At 40.2% G+C, this 25,631-nt stretch overlaps 3 protein-coding genes across 3 annotated transcripts in view; all 3 read left to right on the top strand.

The window, feature by feature from the left end:
* The first annotated feature begins 8,223 nt into the window (after window positions 1-8,223).
* On the top strand, window positions 8,224-12,737 carry LOC118558666. The gene is made up of 4 exons (XM_036129156.1): window positions 8,224-8,415; window positions 8,657-9,813; window positions 11,467-12,187; window positions 12,717-12,737. Exons 2-4 carry the CDS (start codon window positions 8,846-8,848, stop codon window positions 12,735-12,737), a joined length of 1,710 nt encoding a protein of 569 aa, XP_035985049.1. The 5' UTR covers window positions 8,224-8,415; window positions 8,657-8,845.
* A 239-nt stretch (window positions 12,738-12,976) lies between these two features.
* LOC118558665 lies at window positions 12,977-15,284 on the top strand. Its single transcript, XM_036129155.1, has 2 exons — window positions 12,977-14,926; window positions 15,168-15,284. Exon 1 carries the CDS (start codon window positions 13,379-13,381, stop codon window positions 14,684-14,686), a length of 1,308 nt encoding a protein of 435 aa, XP_035985048.1. The 5' UTR covers window positions 12,977-13,378; the 3' UTR covers window positions 14,687-14,926; window positions 15,168-15,284.
* A 3,672-nt stretch (window positions 15,285-18,956) lies between these two features.
* The window catches only part of LOC105922190 (CUGBP Elav-like family member 1), a gene marked incomplete at its 3' end in the record, with an annotated part of 75,746 nt that continues 69,071 nt past the window's right edge, over window positions 18,957-25,631 (top strand). The window contains exon 1 of the mRNA XM_036129154.1: window positions 18,957-19,362. Within this exon, the coding sequence (XP_035985047.1) occupies window positions 19,292-19,362 (71 nt within the window). The remainder of the gene's footprint in view (window positions 19,363-25,631) is intronic.

Here is a 25,631-nt window from a genome sequence, read left to right as displayed (position 1 = left end):
TCTGCTTTACAAAATCAACTCAGTAGGGAGGATAAAAGTGTATGTGATTTGCAACAATATGAACCATCCATAGGGGTGCTTATTGAAGATAAACCCTGTGTAGCTCTGCTGGATTCAGGAAGTAACCGCACTCTGGTTAGACAAGACAGTCTTCCTAGAGATGTGATATTTTCAGGAGCAACAGTGGATGTGTGTTGTATTCATGGTGACAATGTACCTTATCCTATTGCTGAGGTTTCAATTGAAGTTGATGGCCAGTGTTACACTCTTTCAGTGGGAGTACTGCAAACACTGCCATATCAAGTGGTTTTGGGCCGTGATCTCCCAATACTAGCTGAGCTAATAACCAAGCATTCCTGTCAGGCCAAAGTTGGTGAGAGTTTGCTAGCTGTCACAAGGTCGGAAGCTAAGAAGCAACAGGCTAATGCTTTAGGTTGGGATGAGTTGCCTTTTGCGAATGAGTATGGACCATTGGATGGGTTTAGCACTTGCAATAAAACAGAAAAGAGCAAAAAGCAGAGAAGACATGAGAAGGTGAGGGGAACAAGAATAGCTGAGCACATTCCAGAGCCTTTAGAGGTTGAAGCTCTTCCCAGTGCTAGTCATGTGGCTAAGCTACAGAAAGAGGATCCAACACTTCAACCATTGTTTGCTAAATGTGTTCATGAATCAAATCAAGTAAAAGTAGAGAGGAAATGTTTATGCTTAACAACAATTTGTTGTATCGCCGCAGCCAGATTGGGGACCAGTTGGTGATCCCACAGAGTTTGAGTCCGACAATCTTGAAAATGAGTCATTCAATTCCCTGGGCAGGACATTTGGGCAGTCTAAAACATTTGCTAGAATGGTTCCCAGGTTTTACTGGCCCCAACAGTTCAGTGACACAGTAAAATACTGCAAAGCTTGACCACAGTGTCAATTAACAGCTCCAGGCAGAAAATCAGATAGGGCTCCACTTATAAGTATGCCTATCATTGATACACCCTTTACACGGATGGCTATGGATATAGTTGGTCCTTTAGAACGAAGTAAGGCGGGTCATGAATATATACTTGTGGTTTGTGACTATGCAACAAGATACCCTGAAGCCTTTCCCCTAAAGAAAATAAAGGCTCGTCAGATTGTTAACTGCCTTATTCAGTTGTTCTCTAGAGTGGGAATACCTAGAGAAATCATTACAGACCAGGGTACCAACTTTACTTCAAAGATGCTTAAAGACATCTACAGTTTGTTGGGAATTCAAGGTGTCAAGACTAGTCCCTATCATCCACAAACAGACGGCCTTGTGGAGAGATTTAACAAGACCTTAAAATCAATGCTCCGGAAGTTTGTAAATGATACAGGGTCAGATTGGGATCAATGGCTCCCATTTCTGTTATTTGCCTATAGAGAGGTTCCACAAACATCTATTGGATTTTCACCATTCCAGTTGCTTTATGGGCATCCAGTTAGAGGTCCAATGGATGTTTTGAAAGAAGCTTGGGAGGGTTCTATGTCAGAACAGAGGTGCAATGAGCTCTCATATGTTTTAAAAATGAGGGACAAATTGGAGACTCTTCAAGAACTTGCCAATACAAATCTGGCTCATGCACAACAACAACAAAAGCAGACATATGATAGAGCTTCAAGAAGAAGAGTTTTCAGTGAAGGCCAAAAAGTTCTTCTACTGTTGCCAACTTCTGAGAGCAGTCTTCTAGCAAAGTGGCAAGGACCATACCAAATCACAAAGAAAACAGGTCCGGTCACATATGAGCTTTATTTGCCAGAGCGTCGAAAGACCCATCAAGTCTTTCATGTTAATCTGTTGAAGGAATGGACAGATCAGCCACAGGAAGCAACATCTATGTGGGTGTGCGCGGTTGTGGATGAAGAAGACCCTCAGGAGCAGTACTTTCCTCCTTCAGTGGTTGAATCTGTATTTCCAGACCTCCATCATTTACCAGTGGAAAGACGTTGCAAACTGCAGTCACTTATGACAGAGGAACTCTTTAGTTTAAAACCAGGTCGGACACACCTCATTGAACACAAGATTACTCTGCATTCTCCAGACCAACAGCCAATTAGAGATACCACTTGCCGCATTCCAGCTCAGCTATTGCTGGAGCTGAAGAATGAGCTTGGGGAGATGCTGGCTGCAGGAATCATCGAGCCATCATATAGTGAGTGGTGTAGTCCAGTAGTGCTTGTCCCGAAGAAAGATGATTCTAAACTTAGATTTTGTGTAAACTTTTCTAAGTTAAATTCTGTATCTGCTTTTGATCCTTATCCAATGCCGAGGGTTGATGAACTAATTGATCGCTTGGGAAATGCTTACTTTCTGACAACCCTTGACCTTTGTAAAGGTTATTGGCAGGTTCCATTGTCAGAATCTTCAAAGGACTTAACAACATTTAGAGTACCAAGTGGTTTGTTTAGATTCACAGTAATGCCTTTTGGTTTGCACGGAGCACCGGCAACATTTCAAAGGTTAGTGGATCAAGTTTTAAGAGGTGCAGAACAGTATGCAGCTGCATACATTGACGATATTGTTATCTTTAGTCGTACATGGGAGGATCATCTGAAACATCTGGATGATGTGTTTCAACGTATCAAGAATGCTGGACTTGTTATAAATGCCAAGAAGTGTCACATTTCCAAACCTGAGGTGCAGTACCTGGGGTATGTGATAGGAGGGGGTGGCATCCGTCCACAGGTTGGGAAAGTGGATGCAATTGCAGCAGCACCCTTACCAAATACCAAGAAAAGATTGAGATCCTTTTTGGGATTACTAGGCTGGTACCGTAGACTGATTCCAGACTTTTCTTCAAGAGCTGCTTTACTGACGGACATGATGAGAAAATCTAGTCCTACGAAGCTTAAGTGGACTGAGGAAACTGTAACTGCATTCAATGATCTGAAAAACTGTCTGTGTCAGAAACCTGTTTTGCAATGTCCAGATTTTAATATTTGCTTTACAGTGCAAACAGATGCCTCTAAGGTAGGCCTAGGAGCTGTTTTGCTTCAAGGAGAGGAAGGACAGCAGTTGCCAGTTCAGTACATAAGCAGGCAACTTTTTCCTAGAGAAATAAGGTACTCAACGATTGAAAAGGAAGCATTGGCTATTAAATGGGCTTTAGATTCGTTGAGGTATTATCTCATTGGAAAAGAGTTTGTTCTTGAAACTGATCATCGGGCGTTGCAATGGATTCACAAAATGAAAGATACAAATGCAAGGATAACTAGATGGTATTTATCCCTTCAGCCCTTCCGTTTCCAGATCCAGTATAGACCAGGACACAAGAATGTGATTGCTGACTTCCTGTCCCGTGACTCAGAGGAGTAACGGTCTTAAGGGGGGGGGGGAGTGTGACAAAGTGGGTGAGAACTCCATTTGTCTGTTTATATACATTTGGTAACATTCTGGTTTGTTTGATTTAGTCATATTGTATTTAGTCTTTAGTTTGCAAATATATACTATCCCGGGTTTGTTTATGTTTTGCATTTCTAATGATTATTTACTATAACATCGTGGTTTAAATCATTCAGTTTGTTTGTAATTGTTTTTCATTTATTTTGTGTATTTTATTTTAATGAATTTACCTGATGTGTTGCAGGAGGAGGTGTTACCTCACTTCCTGGAAATTAGGCCTTCCTGTTGGAGGATTGGTACAGGAAGAGACCATCTTAAGAGGTGGAAGCAATAGCTGCTTCAGTCTTTTTCCGATGGAGTTTTGGCATTGTATACTTTCATGCTGTTTGTATTTCAATTTGCATTGTTTCATATTCAGATAGTGCTGAATTGTATTGATTTTAAACAATGATAGGAAATGTATCAATTGTTTGGGGGGGTGCCTGTGTGGGAGAGTCCATCGGAGGCCATTTTGTCTACCTTGGTGGGGAAAGGTTTAAAAGACAAGCAATAGACCCCTTGCAACCACGTGACTCCGTTACCCAGAACCCCTTGCGTGGCGGCCATATTGGTTGGCACGCCATTTGACAAAATGACGAGTTCTCCAGGTATTTTTCTTCTTTAGATAACGTATCACAAGATCGTTTTAAGAGTAAGTTGATGGTTGATGGTATCAGATTGCCAGATCCACACAGCAAAAGCCTGAAGGGACGGAGCGAGCCTGTGAAATGCTGGCCAAGGGTTTCGTACCGCGACATAGCTGCTTTATAAACACGCAGGCCAGTACGGACAAGAGAGCACGAAAGCCCCTGAAACCACTGGACGGCTGCAATTATTTTATATCAGGAAAAAGGCTCCAGCAACGCCCGCGACGCCATGAGGGATTAAGCGGGTCAGAAAATGGATGGATGGATGTTCAGACATGTTTGTGCAATAGCACAAAGCAGAGTGGAAGACCCGCCCGGTAGGTTAAAAAAAACATCACTCACTATGGATTATTTTGGTGTTTTTGTCTTGTTAAAATGGGTGGGGGTGTCGGCGACATTGCAGCGTAAACACAGAAGTACTAGCGCCCGTGAACAGGCGGAGGGGAGGTGGCGATCGTTACACTTGCCGGAGAGCCGCCGCTGTCTGGAGCAGCAGGAAGCGGGTGCTGCTCCAGACAGCGGCGGCTACAGCAGCAACAGCGGCTTCTCCGGCCCGTGTAGCGATCGCTACAGCAGCCGCCGCAGCCTGGAGCAGCACCCGCTTGTTGCACTTTTGCCAGCCGATTGCCACAAGGTGTCACAAGGCAGGCAGTCCAGCTTCTGCAACTAGTGGCAGGTCCTCCAGCACCTTGTGGCACCTGCAGTGGCACAAATGCCTGGGACATATTTCCAGATAACTGGTAAGATTGTTTTGTTAAAGTGGCAGGGGTTTGTTGAAGCCAGTCCTTATACTGAGAAGAAATATGCTTTACAGAAGAACCTCTACCTTGTAAATAGACCAGTTCATTGTTATTGTTTTGATCAGGGTTTTTCGCGCATGCGCGCCGGACTGGTAGACAAAAGGCGAACACAATGGCAGACGCAAACAAAGAAATTGACGAGTTCTCGACATATTTTTGTTCTTTAGATAACGTATCACAAGATTGTTTTAAGAGTAAGTTTATGGTTGATGGTATCAGATTGCCAGATCCAAACAGCAAAAGCCTGAAGGGACGGAGCGAGTCTGTGAAATCCTGACCAAGTGTTCCGTACGGCGACATATACAGTTACCTTATAAACGGGTATAAACAGCGACCTGTCCAAGCCGGAGTTGACTTAAGTATATATATCCTAATTTTTTTTTGCCAATTATTTAAGTAGAACAATGACCAGTGCAAATTTAAGTTGCATTTACCGGAGATGAAGTGTAGACTGCGTCGTGGTATAATGGCTCCCACAGTCGATTGGGATTGTGTGCCTGCATCCTTTTCATTGAAATTATCCATTTCTTTCTTCATCCTTCGTTAAACGAAAGAAACGTACATCCGACGATTTGCAATGCCTCTGTGTGCAACCAGGAGCACAACAAGTTGTAGGCATTGTTTAGATTCCAAAAATAAACTAACTAAAAGCACGCTCTAATTCACTGGTTTTGTCATGCTGGTAGAGAAAAACAGTACTGTTTTTCTCTACCAGCATGACCCGAATGTAGCGCGGATGTAGCTTGTGATGTCACCCGTGAACTGGTCTATAGTATAAAAGCAGACAAAGGAACACTGTTGGAAGCCTAGAACAAAGTACTGTGCTTTTCTGGAGATTCTATTTCCTCTGTCATCAGACTCTTTAACAAACGTGAGATAAATCATGACTTTTTTGGGTTTCTTGTCATTTTGTAACGTCAAAAATATCCATATTGTTATAATTAACTAAAAAGCACAAATAAAAATCTGTTTCATATCTATAGCATGCTACTTAAATCCTTTCAGGATTGCCATAAGGTGGGCAGTACGGTGGCTGGTATTTTGTACAGAACTGTTGGAGAAATAAAGTCCAAATAAGCCTCGCTGTCACCCCAAAGCCCAACTCCAAGTCCAATCTCCTTCCACCTCATGTGGTGCCAGCAATGAACCCAGAAAGCTCAGATACAGCTAATTGTAGGGTTAGGGTCGTGAAGTAGCACACTTCTTACAGAGCACAACCCTGTGGATACCGCCCCCTCTTATTTTGTGCAATAACAATATTAAGACCACATCATAACAAGAAGAAAGGTAAGAAGAAAGTAGTTTTTTGTGGAGCCTTGACTACTCCTGTGTGTGGAGAGTCTGTGTGTACTGTGTAGTGAAAACCAGGTCAGTGACGTAAATGACGGATGAATATCTTTAATGTTGTTATCATACTCTAGGGTCACCTGTGGAGTACCACAGGGTTCAGTCGTTGGACCAATTCTCTTTACTATATATATATATATATATATATATATATATGTATATATATATATATATATATATATATATATATATATATGCTTCCGATCGGCAAAATGATCAGACAGCATGGGATTAATTTCCACTGTTATGCTGATGACTCTCAGCTATATTTATCCATAAATCCTGATGAATCCAATCAGTTACTTCGACTGCAGTCATGTCTTGATGACATCAAAAGCTGGATGACTTTAAATTTCCTGCACTTAAATTCTGACAAGACAGAAGTTGTAATCTTTGGACCAGAGTCCTCAAAAAATAAGCTTCTTAATCAAGCACTTAATCTGGATGGCATTAACTTGGCCTCTGGTAATAAAGTAAAAAATCTTGGTGTTATTTTCGACCAAGACATGTCACTTAAATCACAGAGTTAGAGCAGCATATTTTTCATCATTAATTGAAGAGAATAAAAATAATCCTAGATTTCTCTTTAGTACAGTTGCCAAACTTACCCAGAGCCACAGCTCTGTTGATCCATCCATTCCCTTAGCTCTTAGTAGTAATGATTTTATGGGATTCTTCATAAATAAAATTGATGCCATTAAAAATAAAATAATTGGCATCCTCCCAAACATGATTACCTCGTCCTCAGTAAGTGAGGCAGCATTGGAGGAATCTTTAGAATCTGTGCAGTGTTTGAACTGTTTAGAAGCAGTAGAGCTTCCTGAGCTATCTAAAATTTTAGCTTCATCTAAACCTTCTACCTGTATGTTAGACCCAATCCCAACCAAGTTGTTTAAGGACATATTCTTTCTGATCAGTGGTCCTATTTTAGACATGATTAATCTATCCTTAGTAAATGGATATGTACCACAGGTTTTGAAAGTAGCTGTTATTAAACCTTTACTTAAGAAACCTTCTCTTGATCAAGATGAGTTAGTAAATTACAGACCTATATCTAATCTTCTTTTCTTATCTAAAATTCTTGAGAAAGTAGTTGCTAATCAACTTTGTGAACATTTACAAAGTAATGACCTACTTGAGGAGTTTCAGTCAGGCTTCAGAGCTCATCATAGCACTGAAACAGCTCTGGTGAAGGTCACTAATGATATTCTCATGGCCTCAGATAATGGACTTGTGTCTATACTTGTCCTGTTAGATCTCAGTGCTGCGTTTGATACAGTTGATCACAATATTCTCCTACAAAGACTTGAACATACTGTAGGGATTAAGGGGAAAGCATTAGGCTGGTTTAAATCTTATCTGTCAGACAGATTCCAATTTGTTCATGTTAATAATAAATCTTCCTCAAACTCTAGGGTCACCTGTGGAGTACCACAGGGTTCAGTCCTTGGACCAATTCTCTTTACTATATATATGCTTCCGATAGGCAAAATTATCAGACAGCATGGGATTAATTTCCACTGTTATGCTGATGATACTCAGCTATATTTATCCATAAATCCTGATGAATCCAATCAATTACTTCGACTGCAGTCATGTCTTGATGACATCAAAAGCTGGATGACTTTAAATTTCCTGCATCTAAATTCTGACAAGACCGAAGTTTTAATCTTTGGGCCAGAGTCCTCAAAAAATAAACTTCTTAACCAATCACTTAATCTGGGTGGCATTAATCTGGCCTCTGGTAATAAAGTAAAAAATCTTGGTGTTATTTTTGACCAAGACATGTCATTTAAATCCCATATTAAACAGGTTTCCAGAGTTTCCTTTTTTCACCTCCGGAATATCGCCAAAATTAGAAACATTCTGTCCAGGAGTGATGCTGAAAAACTGGTCCATGCATTTGTTACTTCAAGGCTGGACTACTGTAATTCTTTACTATCAGGAAGTCCACAAAATGCAGTTCAAAGCCTTCAGCTGATCCAAAATGCTGCAGCAAGAGTTCTGATGAAAATCAACAAGAGGGATCATTGTGCTGGAGCTGTTTTTATGTGTTTTCTCCAGGCCGTTAGGGGGCGCATGTTTGCAAAGTTCGCTAAATTGAGCCAGTTAATAAGTAGAAGAAGAAGTGTTACAGGAAGCCATCTTTCTTTACATGAGTCAAGAAATGAACATGGTGTATTTCTCATCTGCACCCATCCAATCCTTTCCATCCCTTTGAGTGGCAATATGAGTAAGTCATAAAGTTGTGTATGGTGGCTAGAAATTATATATTTGATTATTGTGGTAACCTTGAGAGTTTTGATATGTTATATGCTCTAATACATTGGAGTCCAATTAGAGTGAGTCAAATGCTAAGGCTAAATGTAAGCTAACCCTTTAAATGTACCTTTTATAGAAAGTAAATGTTATTTGATTTACTTTGATGTATGATTTACATACTAAGTACATTTTTGTATTTTGTATTGTTTCAGTTTCACACTTTTTTCGCATTAAATCCGTTCAAATACAACACACGGCTGTTCCTTGGAGGAAGTGATGCAAGAAAGAGTTTAGCTGGCTGTGAATCTCAATATAGGACCCGCGGTCACATTGGGTGCAACAGTACAGTGAAATCATAGCACTCTGCGAGGGACTACGGGTAGACGCTCTACTACTCAACCATGGAAAAATCAGAAGCTAAAGGTCGAAACGATGAAGAGACAAATTCAACCCACTCAGCAAAGTTTTCAAGGTCTTCAGGAAAACTGACTGTTAGATCAGTAGCAACAGGCTCCAGCAGGTCATCAGCATCATCGCGAGCAAGTATGGCGGCAGCACGAGCACAAGCAGAAGCTCAAGCAGCGAAGGCCAGATTAGCCTACGCTGAAAAGGAAATGACAATCAAAGTAGAAAAAGCCCGTCTAGAAGCAACTCTCGACGTAATCAATCTCCAAAAGGAAGCTGATGCAGCCATGGCTAAAGCTGAGGTAATGGAGTCAGCAGCAGCTCAATTTGACACAGCTGATGCAGGACAAGAATTGAGATTTCTGCCCCTACAAACTACTCCAGAGCAAAAGGTGAGTGAATACATAAATAAACATAGTTACACTGACCTGGCTGAGGATAATAGAGAAACATTTCAATATGATGACGACACCTATCAGAACGCAGAATGCAAACAGCCAATAGTGTATACACCTTTTTTCCTAAAACAAGAACCAATGCAATACACGTTTGCACCTCAAGATGCCAAACGACCATCAAAAAGAGATGTAATTCCACAAACCCTCCACAATGTGTTACAACCACAGCAGGAACAAAACCAAAATAAAACTGCTGACACCACAACAAGTGACCTTGCCAGATTTCTAGCTAGAAGTCAACTATTGACTGGAGGACTGTCTAAATTTGATGATAAGCCAGAAACCTACCTAAGCTGGAAAGCCACATTCCAGAGTACCATCAGGGACCTTGGTCTTACAGCCAGTGAGGAAATGAATCTACTGATTAAGTGGCTAGGCACCGAGTCTTCTGAACACGCTAAGAGACTAAAAGCAGTTAACATAAAGAATCCACCTGCTGGTTTGTACATGATATGGCAAAGACTAGAAGAGTGTTATGGCTCTCCAGAAGCATTAGAAAACTCTCTGTTTGTCAGAATAGAAAACTTCCCAAAGCTTTCCAGTAAAGAACCACAAAAGCTTCGTGACCTGTCAGATCTACTGAGTGAACTCCAAGCTGCAAAGCTAGATGGCTATTTACCTGGGCTAAGTTACCTTGACACTGCGAGAGGAGTAGGTCCAATAGTGGAGAAGCTGCCCTTTCCCCTTCAAGAAAAATGGGCAATGGTAGGGTCAAAGTTCAAAGAAGAACACAATGTTAGCTTCCCACCCTTCTCAGTTTTCGTTGAGTTTGTGAAAGGTCAAGCCAAAGCAAGGAATGACCCAAGTTTCACTACAACATTCAACACAACTGCACTCTCACATTCAAATAACACTGTCAGCTACAGAAAAGGAAAACCAACACATAACTACAGCCAAAAGCCATCAGTCATAGTGCACAAGACAGACATATCATCAGAAGGATCCAACACAAAAGAAACAGGCAACGACATTAAAAGACAATGTCCTATTCATCACAAACCACACTCACTTGGGAGATGCAGAGGTTTCAGAACTATGCTACTTGAAGACAGGAAAAAGCTGCTAAGAGACAATAACATCTGCTACCGCTGCCTTGCTTCTACCAGCCACCAAGCCAGAGACTGTAATATTACAATTAAGTGTGAAGAGTGCAGCAGTGAGAAACACCTGGCAGCTCTTCACCCTGGCCCAGCACCGCGAATGTCTAAACCTCCCCTATCCCTTAAAGAGCAAGGCGGGGAGCAAGCAAATGCACAGGACTCAGATGTTACTGCCACATGTACAGAGGTATGTGGAAATGCAATTACAGGAAAATCCTGTTCTAAGATCTGCTTGGTGCAAGTCTACCCCAAAGGTCAGCAAACCAACATCAAACGAATGTACGCAATAATTGATGATCAAAGTAACCAATCTCTTGCAAAGACAGAGTTTTTTGATGTGTTTGACATACAAAGTCCAGCTGAACCATATACACTAAAAACCTGTAGCGGTGTAACGCAAGTGAATGGTAGAAGGGCATGTGACTACATAGTCCAGTCGTTAGATGGAAAAATTAGTTTACCTCTCCCTACACTCATAGAGTGCAATGCCATCCCCAACAATAGGGAAGAGATACCCACCACAGAGGCTGCTTCACACCACCACCACCTAAAAGCAATAGCTGCTGAAATCCCACCTCTCGACCCAAGTGCAGATATATTGTTACTGATTGGGCGGAATCTGCTGAGAGCTCACAAAGTGAGGGATCAAATAAATGGAAGACACAATGACCCATTCGCACAGAAGCTTGACCTGGGCTGGGTTATCATTGGTGATGTGTGTCTTGGCAAAGCTCACAAGCCAGGTGAAGTGAATGTTCTGAAAACACACATATTGGAAAACGGTCGCCCAAGCTATCTCACTCCCTGTGATAATCGCTTCAGTGTAAAGGAAGACTTCAGTCTGAGCCAAGCCAAAGCCATTTCTAATCAACTGCCATCCGGTTACTTACACCAAAGGCCCACAGCTGAGAATTTAGGAGAGACTGTGTTTTGTCGTACCAATAAAGACAACCAGCTAGCTCATTCTGCCGAAGACAGGATATTTCTAAAGAAGATGGAGGGATTCTTCAAAGATGACACTAACAGCTGGGTTGCACCACTCCCATTTCGAACTCCCAGACGCAAACTCCCTGACAACCGTTCATACGCCCACCAGCGGCTCATGTCTCTACGACGCACACTTGACAAGAAACCCGAAATGAAGACGCACTTCGTGGAATTCATGCAGAAAATGTTAGACAACCAACATGCAGAGCTTGCACCGCCTCGCAGCAAAGACAAAGAAGCCTGGTATCTCCCAATATTTGGTGTATACCATCCGCAAAAGCCAGGAAAGATACGCGTGGTGTTTGATTCAAGCGCGCAGTTTAATGGAGTGTCCCTCAACGACATACTGCTTTCTGGCCCAGACCTAAACAACACACTTTTAGGTGTGCTGCTTCGCTTCAGAAAAGAGCCGGTCGCCATCACAGCTGACATTGAACAAATGTTCTATTGCTTTGTAGTCCAGGAAGATCACAGAGATTACCTTCGCTTCCTGTGGTACGAAGATAATGACCTTACCAAAGCAGTAATGGACTATCAGATGAGGGTTCACGTCTTTGGTAACAGTCCCTCCCCGGCAGTGGCGATCTACGGGCTGAGGATGGCAGCAAGGGAGGCAGAAAGCGAATATGGAACTGATGCACGAAACTTCATAGAGCAAGACTTCTACGTCGACGACGCATTAAAGTCTTTCCCAACTGAGGCTGAAGCCATTGATGTCCTACAAAGAGCCCAGAAAATGCTCGCCCTCTCCAATCTGCGTCTGCACAAGATTGCTTCCAACAAAGTGCAAGTGGTAAATGCATTTCCCCCTGAGGACAGGGCCAAAGATATCAAAGATCTGGATTTGACGACTGATGAGATTCCAGTCCAACGCAGCTTAGGGGTCAGTTGGAACCCCACATCAGACACATTTACATTCCATGTTCCCCAAGAGCAAAAGCCCTATACTCGACGCGGTGTGCTTTCAACAATAAACAGCTTGTTTGATCCTCTTGGTTTGCTTGCACCTGTTACCATCAAAGGCAGGCTTCTTCTCAGAGAGCTCTCCAGCAGCAACCTTGAGTGGGACAGTTCCTTACCACAAGACATGTATGACAACTGGAGAAGATGGCGCGACTCATTACAGAGTCTTACAAGTCTACACATTCCTCGCACCTATGTTATGTTTTCCATCTCACAAGCCATCTTCGTTGAACTTTGTGTTTTTTCAGATGCTTCAGTGAAAGCCATAGCTGCAGTAGCTTACCTGAAGGTCACACATGAGGATGGACACAACGAACTTGGGTTCGTCATGGGTAAGGCTAAACTGGCTCCCATTCCAGAGCTCACCATTCCTCGACTAGAGCTTTGTGCTGCAGTACTTGCTGTTGAGATGTCAGAGCTCCTCACAGAGGAACTGAAGATCAAGATTGACAGGACAACATTTTACACTGACAGTAAAGTGGTTTTAGGATACATCAACAATCAACACAGAAGGTTTCATGTATATGTGAACAATCGTGTACAGAGAATCAAGCAGTCTTCACTACCAGACCAATGGAGATATGTGCCGACAGAACACAATCCGGCTGATCATGGCTCTCGATCTGTAGCTGCGGAGAAACTTGGTAGTAACTCATGGTTGTGTGGCCCAGCATTTCTCCTCAACCACGAGAGCCTCCTTCCAGAAAAGGGTCCATTTGAACTTGTTGATCCAGAGTCAGATGTTGAAGTTAGACACAATGTGACTGTGCTTAAGACCACAACCGCTCCAGGTGCCTTAGGTTCATTGCGCTTTGAACGGTTCTCAAAATGGACTTCTCTCATAAAAGCAATAGCCTACCTCAAACACATAGCTCACAGCTACAAGCCCAAAGATGGCAGCAGTTGTAGCAGGTGGCACCTGTGTAAGGCAAGTCTCACAGATGAAGCTTTATCTCAAGCAGAACACATAATTATCAAATGTGTCCAGCAGGAAGTCTATAAAGAGGAGATAAAATGCATCATGACAAAACGTGCCATACCACACAGCAGTTCTCTTCACAAACTTAATCCAATGATTGATGACAAAAACTTACTGCGAGTAGGAGGACGACTTTCAGAGTCCAAATTGCCAAGTCATGAAACCAACCCTCTTCTGATACCAGGAAAGCATCACATTGCTACGCTGCTCATTCGACATCATCATGAAGCTGTCCAGCACCAAGGAAGACACTTCACTGAAGGAGCCGTGAGAGCAAGTGGTTTATGGATAGTTGGAGCAAAGAGATCCATCAGCAGTGTTATCCACAAATGTGTCACCTGCAAAAAGCTTCGAGGCAGAACAGAGCAGCAGATTATGGCTGATTTGCCTGCCGAACGCTTACAAACTGATCCTCCATTTTCTTATGTTGGCCTTGACGTATTTGGACCGTGGGAGGTTTCAACACGGCGCACAAAAGGTGGTCAAGCTAATAGTAAGAGATGGGCAGTCCTGTTCACTTGCATGTCTACAAGGGCCGTCCATATTGAAGTGATCGAAGCTCTTAGCTCATCTAGTTTCATTAACGCTCTTCGCAGATTTTTTGCAATCAGAGGCCCTGCTAAACAGTTGAGATCAGACTGCGGAACCAACTTCATTGGTGCATCCAAAGAGTTGAGGCTGGATCCTCCAAAGCCCAATGAGGCAACTGTGGATGACTACCTACGCAAACAGAGGTGTTCTTGGGTATTCAACGCTCCCCACTCATCTCATATGGGAGGCACCTGGGAACGTATGATAGGTGTCTCACGACGCATTCTAGACTCAATGCTTCTACAAGCAGGAAACCCTACTCTAACTCACGAGGTCCTGACAACGTTGATGGCTGAGGTCACGGCTATTATCAATGCGAGGCCCTTGGTACCTGTTTCCTCAGATCCGGAGGCCCCTTTGATCCTAACCCCCTCAGCACTGCTCACGCAGAAGTTTAACCCAATCGAAACTCCACCTGGGGACTTCACAAAAGCCGACATGTATAAAAATCAGTGGAAAAGAGTTCAAGCCCTTGCTGACACATTCTGGGCCAGATGGCAGAAAGAATACCTCAATATGCTCCAAAGTCGTCAGAAATGGCATCGCAACAAACCAAACTTGAAAGAAGGAGACGTTATTCTTCTGAAGGACAAGCAACTAAAAAGAAATGAATGGCTTATGGGAATCATCACAAAGACCCTTCCGAGCAAAGATGGAGTTGTCAGGAAGATGGAAGTGAAGGTTACACGTGGCAAGACTACTAAGACCTTCAACAGACCTATTTCAGACTGTATTCTACTTTTATCTTCAATGGAGTAGTTTATATTGGCATTCTTAAAATAATGCCAGGCGGGGAGTGTGCTGGAGCTGTTTTTATGTGTTTTCTCCAGGCCGTTAGGGGGCGCATGTTTGCAAAGTTCGCTAAATTGAGCCAGTTAATAAGTAGAAGAAGAAGTGTTACAGGAAGCCATCTTTCTTTACATGAGTCAAGAAATGAACATGGTGTATTTCTCATCTGCACCCATCCAATCCTTTCCATCCCTTTGAGTGGCAATATGAGTAAGTCATAAAGTTGTGTATGGTGGCTAGAAATTATATATTTGATTATTGTGGTAACCTTGAGAGTTTTGATATGTTATATGCTCTAATACATTGGAGTCCAATTAGAGTGAGTCAAATGCTAAGGCTAAATGTAAGCTAACCCTTTAAATGTACCTTTTATAGAAAGTAAATGTTATTTGATTTACTTTGATGTATGATTTACATACTAAGTACATTTTTGTATTTTGTATTGTTTCAGTTTCACACTTTTTTCGCATTAAATCCGTTCAAATACAACACACGGCTGTTCCTTGGAGGAAGTGATGCAAGAAAGAGTTTAGCTGGCTGTGAATCTCAATATAGGACCCGCGGTCACATTGGGTGCAACAGTACAATCATATTTCTCCAATTTTAGCTTCCCTTCATTGGCTTCCTGTTAAATCAAGAATAGAATTTAAAATTCTTCTTCTAACGTATAAAGCCCTTAATAATCAAGCTCCATCATATATCAGAGCTCTGATTACCCCGTATGTTCCTAACAGAGCACTTCGCTCTCAGACCGCAGGTCTGCTGGTGGTTCCTAGAGTCTCTAAAAGTAGAATGGGAGGCAGATCCTTTAGCTATCAGGCTCCTCTTCTGTGGAACCAACTCCCAGTTTTGGTCCGTGAGGCAGACACCCTGTCTACTTTTAAGACTAGGCTTAAAACTTTTCTTTTTGACAAAAATTATAACTAGTGACTCATGTTACTCTCAGCTACCTTTATAGTTTTACTGCTATAGGCTTAGGTTACTGGAGTATATCAGGATCTAATTTTCTCACTATATTGAGTTCTACTGTTCTTCAATTATGCATTATGTGTTGTCATTTCTGCTTTAACTTTCTGTTCTCTCTCTTTTCTCTTCATAGTAGGTACACCTGGTCTGGCGTTCTGTTAACTGTGACATCATCCAGAGAAGACGGCTCACCCGCTACTACCATCTAATGTAGAACAGATTACTAGATCAATGTGTGCTTCTGTGCTTTTTTGTTTCTCTTGTTGTGTCTCTGTTCTGTCTTCTGTAACCCCAGTCGGTCGAGGCAGATGACCGTTCATACTGAGCCCGGTTCTGCCGGAGGTTTTTTTTCCCATTAATGGGTGGTTTTTCTTCCCACTGTCGCTTCATGCTTGCTCAGTATGAGGGATTGCAGCAAAGCCATGTACAATGCAGATGACTCTTCCTGTGGCTCTACGGTTCCCCAGGAGTGAATGCTGCTTGTCGGGACTTTGATGCAATCAACTGGTTTCCTTATATAGGACATTTTTGACCAATCTGTATAATCTGACCCAATCTGTATAATATGATTGAACTTGACTTTGTAAAGTGCCTTGAGATGACATGTTTCATGATTTGGCGCTATATAAATAAAATTGAATTGAATTGAATTGAATATTAAACAGGTTTCCAGAGTTTCCTTTTTTTCCTCAGGAATATGGCCAAAATTAGAAACGTTCTGTCCAGGGGTGATTCTAGAGTCTCTAAAAGTAGAATGGGAGGCAGATCCTTTAGCTATCAGGCTCCTCTCCTGTGGAACCAACTCCCAGTTTTGGTCCGTGAGGCAGACACCCTGTCTACTTTTAAGACTAATCTTAAAACTTTCCTTTTTGACAAAGCTTACAGTTAGAATGTCTCCTGAGCTACGTCTATAGTTATGCTGCTATAGGCTTAGGCTGCTGGAGGACATCAGGGCCTAATTTTCTCACCCTACTGATTTCTACTGTTCTCCAGTCTACTGTTCTCCAGTTTTGCATTGTATTGCACTGAAGTAACTGTTGTCATTTCAGCTTTTAACTTTTTGCTCTCTCTCTTTTTCTTCATAGTAGGTACACCTGGTCTGACGATCTGTTAACTGTGACATCATCCAGGGAAAACAGATCACCCGCTATTACCATCTAATGTAGAACAGTTTACTAGATCAATGTGTGCTTCTGTGCTTTTTGTCTGTCTTGTTGTGTCTCTGCTCTGTCTTCTGTAACCCCCAGTCGGTCGAGGCAGATGACCGTTCATACTGAGCCCGGTTCTGCTGGAGGTTTACCTTCCCGTTAATGGGGAGTTTTTCTTTCCACTGTTGCTCCATGCTTGCTCAGTATGAGGGATTGCTGCAAAGCCATGGACAATGCAGACGACTCTCCCTGGGGCTCTACGCTTCTCCAGGAGTGAATGCTGCTTGTCGGGACTTTGAAGCAATCAACTGGTTCCCTTATATAGGAACATTTTGACCAATCTGGATAATATGATTGAATTTGACTTTGTAAAGTGCCTCGAGATGACATGTTTCATCAATTGGCGCTATATAAATAACATTGAATTGAATTGAAAATACTTACAGCTATCAAAACCCAATAAAGTGAATCCTAACTGGACGCTAAACTTAGTTTGAATGATCAGACCAAAAGTTAGCTCCACAATTATCCGTTTGCCGATTAGTGCAACTGTGCCACCCACTGCTGATGTATGATGCTGCTTGATTATTAAGGGCCTCATATATGAGAAGGAACGTTTTGAATTCTCCTCTTTTCAGATTTATCATTTACATGACAATCTGGATAATGTCAGACAAATAAGATTTTAACCAGTCTAATGCTATTCCCTTAGTCTCTACATTACATTCAAGTATTTTAGGAGAGTATTGTGATCAATTATATCAAATGCAGCACTTATCTTACAGAACAAGTACATACACAAGTACATACACAAGTCCGTTATCTGAGGCCATGAAAAATGTTAGTGACTTTCATCAGAGCTGTTTCAGGGCTATGATGAGCTCTGAAGCCTGACTGAAACTCTTCAAATAGGTCGTTACTTTGTAAATGTTTATATACTTGATTAGCAACTATTTTCTCAAGAATTTTAGATAAAAAAGAAAAATAATCCTAAAAAATGTAATATTAAATATAAAAACTCAAATTTTTTCTTAAGCTGATAAATGTCTTGCATTGATGTAGAAACAAAACAGGCAAACAGGATGAATATTTTAAATTTATTTTATATTTGTATATATCAGGATAGGGCCATTTGTATCACCATTTAATGCAAAATATCAGATTCACTCAGTCTGACGCTGTATTGTACCAGCTGTGGTCACCACGATGGCTACAGGCCCGCATTGTATAGGGGGGAAAAAAAGAAGAATATTCCGACCACCAGCTGGTTTGACCTGAAACAGATCGGAGGTTTGGGAATCCTCCCAAAGTACATTTAAAACATTTTCTGTTACTGCACTTGAAGTTTGGTAAACACTCTTTGTGTTACATATTTAGTTCCTTCCTTAGTTCTTTTTTCTTATTGCTTGTGTTCTGTACTGTAATGTATTTTGTATGCATTTATATATTGATCTGAGTTGCAGTGTTTTAATAAAACTATTCTCTTTAGATGTTGTTTTATTTGGAAACCTTTCTGTGAGCTCAGTGGTCTTGTCTTCTGAATTTCTATGTCAGCTTTTCCAACCTTAGTTGGAATACTAAATATGTCTTATGTTGGGTTGTTTTTAAAGTTTTTTTATGACATATTTTATATTACTACTTGAGTAATATTATTTTGAAAGAATGCTACTCTTGCCTACAATTTCCGGCTACTCTACCAACCTCAAACTACTTCATTTAATGACAAACAAGCATGGTTTTCCCAAAAATTCACCAGACATAGACACACATGTTTGTAATGAACAAAGGTCAGAGGAAAAACAATAAAGTAGCTGTAGTCTTTAAAAATACAAATTAACTAAGTAATGCATGTTGAAAGACAATGGACACAGAGTGCTCCACAGGCCAGAATAGGTCTACTCCAGGGATTAGGTGATGACTAGAGGGCAACATTGCTCTCCTTTTCATTCCACTCGCCCAGCCAGCCTTATCACCATCAATCTGACACACTGTTTATCTGACACTGCAGCCAAATCTGCTGGCCTGAGAGAAAGGACCACAAAGAATATGAATCATCAGCAGTTTAATTGTGGTGGCCCTAGTGGTGATTGTTTTGTCGATTCCCAGCCATCCCAGCGTCCCACAGTTTGCATGTGGTGTTTTGCCCGACATCCACTCTCTGAAAAGCTAACCTGAGGATCTACCATATGATACCTGCCATTTTCAGCGTTTCTAGCATCTGATACTTCATAATTCCTTTGGATTTTTAAAGTTGACCTTTTTGAGAGAAGCATTAGTTTATTTATTGGCAAAATCCCTTCAACACCACAACAAATACCCAGGCACTTCACTGAAGGCTGGTAATCTTTTTCTCCTAGTCCCCAGACACAAGAAGCAGGGGGAAAGTGTTAGTTTTCCACTGAATCATTACAAAGTCTGCACAGCTTCTTAGTTGAAAAGTAAGACGAAGACAGAAACAGTTATGGCCTCTTTTAAATTGGATTTTCTCCCAGAGATGTTGGTGGATCATCATTCTTTGGATTCTGGTCCTGTGTAAGTATTCTCCCTACATCTTAGCATTGTCGTAAAAAAATGTTAAAATGATTTTCTTTAGTTTTGTTTTGCCATATTTTGTTAGTTTTAAACAGCAACACATGTTATGTCCAAGTTAGTGCTACTTCGGTAAAAAAGCCGCATGGAGCATAAATGCTGCAAACGTGTCCACACATCTCATTTCTGCGCAGAGCGTACATGCATCAAGCATAAACCGGCCTTAAGGGAAACATTATATAGATCAAGACAGACCAATGATGTTTTAAAGCCTTTATTTTTGTTAATTATGATATTTTTCCACCTTCAGCTAATAAAAGCTCACCATTTAAGATTAGAAGATTGCATCAGACCAATAAACATTTTTCATCCAGAAATGAGGGCTTAAGTTTTTTTGTTTTGTTTACAAAAGGTAAATTTAAAAGGCCTTGTAGAGATGCACATTCTAATATACTGAATGTGTGTGTGTGTGTGTGTGTGTGTGTGTGTGTGTGTGTGTGTGTGTGTGTGTGTAGGCGGGGCTGTCTATACTTACGTTTATGTCGGCTCACATAAACACAAAGTATGTGTTTATGTTTATATATATTCATATGTACAACCTATACACTTACTGGTGTAAGTATGGGTGAATATACATGTTTTATATGGATATATATTGCTTAAATTTTGTCTTGAGTATTTTTGATTTTGATTTTTACTATAGCATAATGAATGTATATGATTAAATAGGTTCCCCTACTTCAGACCACTTTTCAGACATATTCACTAAAAAGGGGGTGGATTTCTGTGCATGTGGGTATTTAGTTTTATGATGTTTGCGTCCACACTGAGGAATATGATCAAGATCTTTCTTTTGATAGAATGTCTGAAAATTATGCATTCATTCCTTCAATTTAAAAGTTTTCCTTTCAACTTATTAAATCCCTTTAACCATGTAAGGAATACTGTTCTAATATTGTACTTAAAGGGGTCATATGCCTTTCAGTTCTTCCATTTTGAATAGCAAACAGGCTTAAATTGGAGACAACCGGACTTTTGCTCAGTTCTTTCTGAAAATGTTCCGACACCTATCCAGGATTTTTTTCTGGTGGCTGAGACTTGAGCTCCATAACAGAAATAATTTAGTTGTGGTCTATATATAGTGAAATGGCAACACTTTGGTCTGAATTCCTCTTTAATTTACACCCACATTCCCACTTTTTACCTCTGTTCTGAAATGCATCTGAGAGCAACTTGTTGTGGTGTGGTCCCTTTAAATCTAAAGGAGTCACTTCATACCCCGTGCCCTTGTAGGTTGTAAAGCGTTCCACTCCACCTTGATCAACTATTTTTGTAGTATGCTTGAGGATGGTGTAATGAACAACTGAATATTTTAACTCCTACTTTAGCTACTACTTGTAGCTTCGGCATGGTTCAGGTTGGATTACAAAATTGCACCGAGAGAAAAAAATGACAGATTCGGAAAATTTGTAAGCCAGGATCCATAACTTTTTTTTTAACTATTTGTTTAAAAAAATATCCAAGACAATCTTGAATATACAACTATACAAAAATTATTTGTATTTTATCCTTTTATTTATGCTTTATATATCATGATTTTATTTTATCGTTTACCATTTCTTGCATTTCTTTAAAGTGCCAATATCGCAAACACGGTGTGGGGCAGGAGAGGACAGCCCACGAGGGAAATGCCCCCACGAGGCATTTCCCTCTTCCAGGCATTTCTAGGCTGCTATAAAGATAAACCGTTCAAAGATGACCCGAGTAGAGTGGAGCTGGGCTAGCTAAACCAAGTAAGGCCAGAGGAACTGCTGCTTAAGTTATCCATGTGAACATTTTTAGTTTTAATCTGGCAAGGCAAGTTTATTTGTATAACACATTTCGGTAACAAGACAATTCAAAGTGGAGGAAAGCATGTTGCAGTGGAATAGTAGCAGCAGGTTAAGATAAAGGTTAGATTACAAACTTAACATCCAAAGGCAACTTTAAAGGTAGATTTTTAACCTCGATTTAAAGGAACTCAGGGTTTCAGCACTTTTACAGTGTTCTGGGAGTTTGTTTGAGGTAAGTGGAGCATAGGAACTAAATGCTACTTTTCCTTGTTTGGTTCTGGTTGTGGGTATGCAAAGTAGGTTTGAGACAGAAGACCTGAGTGGTCTGGCTGATTGATATACTTGATAACAAGTCTGTGATGTATTTATGTGCTAAGCCATTTAGTGATTGATGGACTGACAGAAGAATTTTTTAAGTCTATTCAAAATACAGGGAGCCAGTGTAAGGACTTTAGAACTGGGGTGATGTGCTCTACTTTCTTAGTCTTATTGAGGATGTGGGCAGCATCATTCTGCTCTTATCTAATTACTTATGGCTAGATTTGTTGAATCGTGTTGTCATTTTTCCCCAACCAAATCAGCTATGTAAATAACCATTTGAGGTCTTACAGAGTATGCTAAAAAAAACCATAGGAGACACCTCATGTCACTTTTTAATCCAGTTTTGATGGATTAAAAGGGGGCGGGGCGATTGAAAAGGGGCGGGGCTTATTTTTAATTGACCTTCAGATGACGTAATAATTAATTGATTTAAATTTATATTAAACAATATCAAATTTATATTAAACGATATAAAATTTATATTAATCGATATAAAGATTCATTCTTATCTAAAGCAATAATTAATCGATATAAAATGTATATTAATCGATATAAAATTTATATTAAATGATATCAAATTTATATTCATCGATATAAAATTTATATTAATTGATATAAAATTTATGTCAAAATTTAATTAATCGAGTTGACGGATAAATAATCCATCAACTTGCCGGATGTCCCGCCTCCATTTCCGGTGCCCCCACAGGAAGTCCCGCCTATATGACATTACTAACATAGACATAATATAAGAGTAGATGCGTCATTGGGCGGGTTCTGCCTATGCTGCGATGCGTCAGAGCGTCCGCCATCTTAAATGTGGCAAATCTGCAGTAACTCAGTCACTTAAACAGTATCAGAGGGACTTTAATCTCTGAATATACTTTGTATTCGAAGTATGTTTTTTTGTAATATTACAAGTTTATTTTCGTAGCCCTTTAGCTTCATTCTCCTGAATTTATTCTCCTAAAGAATAAAAATATTTAAAATAATCTAACCTGGCCCTATTACTCCAGGAGTGAAATAATTCTGCAAACTGTGATTATTCTGGAAATGTTCCCCCTTAATTCTCATAATATGATGTTTTTATCATAACATTATCACTTTTGTGTTTGTTTGTTTATTTTTTGACCAGCGCACAGCACCTTTTTTAGACATAGGTAATAAGCAGAAGCAGGAAACAAATCAGTTATCTAGATGAACAGACAGACCAACGCAGCTCAGCGTATCCTGTATCTTGATACACGTAACAACGGTTTCAGATTATGTCACTAAAACTCAACACTCTCTTGGTAAACGCAACCTCTCAGAGACTTGTATAAAAATCCTGTGCAATGCATTCACGGGATGAAAGCTCATCATGTCAGAAGCAGCACGGGTCGTAACTAACGCTCAAATTCACGCCGACTCTCACAACGCTGGAACTGCACAAGCTCAACAAGAGAATTCTGAAAAATAAGTGGTTTGTGTGTTCTTCCTGTGGGATTGCATAAATATCCAGATATTATTTCTCAATAAACTATACATTAAAAGTGTGGCTCAAGATGTTTGAAGTGGGTTTCTGTTAAAATGTTAAACTTTTAATACTAATAAACTGTATTTGTAAAGCACTTTTCAGTTCTGCCTCACAGAGGTTAAAAAAAAAATAACAGAGAAAAAGGTTATATAGATGAATTACAGTAATTTATGAGGAATGGCTGAAAAACAGTTGTGGAGTTTAATGAAGAAACTGCATTAAATATGAAAACTTAACACGACCTATCATCATGAAAAAGCTAAATGTTTTGACAGGGTCTGCAATAATGACACAATTTAAAAGACATAATGCGGGCCCAAGATGTTGATTATGTTAATTAACTTCCATGAAAACTGAACTTAGTTATCTGCTGCAGGTAAGATATCAGGGGCTTCTCATTTTACCTCTCTGTTGATTAATATAACACATATAACACTTTACATACTAAAATACAGAGCTTTCTTTTTTAACAGAATCAAATACTCTTTCTGAATTTTTACAACATTTTTGGCATTTGAGTAAAACCCTGGCTGAACAGAAGTTGGGTTTTATTATCGACATGTCCATAAATTCTAAAACAAGACGATTACAAAACTGGTGCAGTTTCAAAAGCTTTTACAGTTGGATTTGTCTTTGTCTTTGAAACACAGTTTGTAAAGTTTAGTACACCTTGTTTTTCAAACCTAAGGTTTTAGTGCTCTGATGTGTGGAGACGGATGTGGTACTAAAATGCCCCATTTCTTAATTCTATAGCGTATATATTTTATATGTGCGCGAAACTTGCAGAAAGGTTTATTGTCCTCTTTATAAATAAAATGTTTTGCTTTGGATATTAGTGTTACAGCAGCATGCAGCTTTGAGTAAGCTCAGACAGGCTTTCTGCCCTTCCTCTGTGAATGTTTTTGTGTTTCACGGGCAAAATCTAAAAAAGTTTTACCATATTCCATTTTTACACGTCTAATTCTGCGATTCCATACACATTTTCCACATTGTGGTGTGGGCTTGGATCAACTCGCAGTTCATTCTGCTTCCAAACTAAAAAATATATATATTGAACTTGATTGTTTGTGCGAGAGCCTCACATTTAGATACATGTATTACGCTTAGCTTTTGTTTACAACACCAAGCATCTATCCATGTAGTTGGTCAGAAAAAAAAAGAGAAAAACACGCAAAACAGTAATGGAACATCTTACACAGTTTGTGAGAATCAACTTTACATATCTGCATCTAGAGTGCAGAGATTGCTCCTTGTCTTTGCCCTCTCTGACGACTGAACAATCAGTCACATCTGCTTCCTTTAATGTCACTCCATGAGGGATTGCTGCAAAGCCACGGACGATGCAGACAATCAACCGGTTCCCCTTTTTTTGACCAATGTGTATAATCTGATTGATTTTGACTTTGTAAAGTGCCTTGAGATGGCATGTTTCATGAATGGGCGCTATATAAATAAAATTTAATTGAATAAAAAGCCCAGCCCAGAATGATGCATCAGGACAGATACTAGAAGTCAGGTTAAAAAATGAAGCAAGAAAATTAGGGCTATCCGCTAATGAATTACATCTACAAGGAAATCTTTGTAGAACCTTCTTCATATGGAGGGTATTTAAAACAGATGTGTTTTACATATAACACTATGCAGAGCTTGAGGAAGAATAATGGCAGAAATGTACCGTACAACCTTCCCTCACTTTCACCACCGGCAAACAAACTCGCACGTCAAGCACAACACAGAGTCACAGGCTCCCCACCCCCCCACCCCCCCCGTTTTTAGGCTAATTGTTCAAAACTATTCCTATCTGTTTTATTTTAAGTATTTACATAATTTTATGATGGAGAGTTTTTACAAAGTCCTTGCAAAATCCCTTAAAATCTTGTCATTTAATTTCAGAGAGAAAGACGGGTAGAACAATGATTCATGGTTAGTCTGCATGCATTAACTTTTGCTGTATGTACTTTCTTAACCATTTGGAATGATGAAGACAAATTCCCAAACTTACCAGCCACGGTTCACTCCTCTAGATAACAGATATAGGACAGCATAATGATTTAAAACATCCCTTCCTTTACAGCTCCTGTACAGTTTAAGAAAATCACAATTTTCTTAAATGCAATGTACGGAGCCCATCAGGCTTTCAAACAAAATCAAAAAAAGAACATTTGCTGAACATTCATTCCTGTTTTATCTATTGACCTGCAATGTTAGTAACCTGCAACGTCAAGCATTGTACAATATTTTTACTGGGACATTACAATCATGTTTAACTTTTTCATATTCAGGCATCGACTGATCATTGGCAACTGTGAGTGCCCCCCCAGTACTATTATTATTACCAGGATGAATTAAAGTTTTGAAAATATTTGTAGTTTTAAGAAATCCAGCATGTTGGCATCAGAGAAGAATGTGTATGACAGGGGTGGCGAACACGTGGCTCTTGAGCCGCATGCGGCTCTCGACCAATAAGAATGCGGCTCTTTGCCTGTTACCATATTTTCTATATACTGTGGCGCTTTCATCGTTTCATGTTACTTTTCTTCTTTTTTTTATATATCTTAAACACACTTAAATCCATCAGGGGTTATTAAAAACAAATAATAATA

Source organism: Fundulus heteroclitus, unplaced genomic scaffold (genome assembly GCF_011125445.2).
Source record: "Fundulus heteroclitus isolate FHET01 unplaced genomic scaffold, MU-UCD_Fhet_4.1 scaffold_142, whole genome shotgun sequence".
Taxonomy (NCBI): domain Eukaryota; kingdom Metazoa; phylum Chordata; class Actinopteri; order Cyprinodontiformes; family Fundulidae; genus Fundulus; species Fundulus heteroclitus.
This window is presented reverse-complemented; position numbering and strand designations above follow the sequence as displayed.

Coding starts and splice junctions, on each gene's coding strand:
- LOC118558666 (XM_036129156.1), top strand. CDS start 8,846: ATGGAAAAATCAGAAGCTAAAGGTCGAAACGATGAAGAGACAAATTCA. Junction 9,814..11,466: donor GAAGCATTAGAAAACTCTCT/GTTTGTCAGAAT, acceptor TCGAACTCCCAG/ACGCAAACTCCCTGACAACC. Junction 12,188..12,716: donor CTTCCAACAAAGTGCAAGTG/GTAAATGCATTT, acceptor CTCCCATTCCAG/AGCTCACCATTCCTCGACTA.
- LOC118558665 (XM_036129155.1), top strand. CDS start 13,379: ATGACAAAACGTGCCATACCACACAGCAGTTCTCTTCACAAACTTAAT.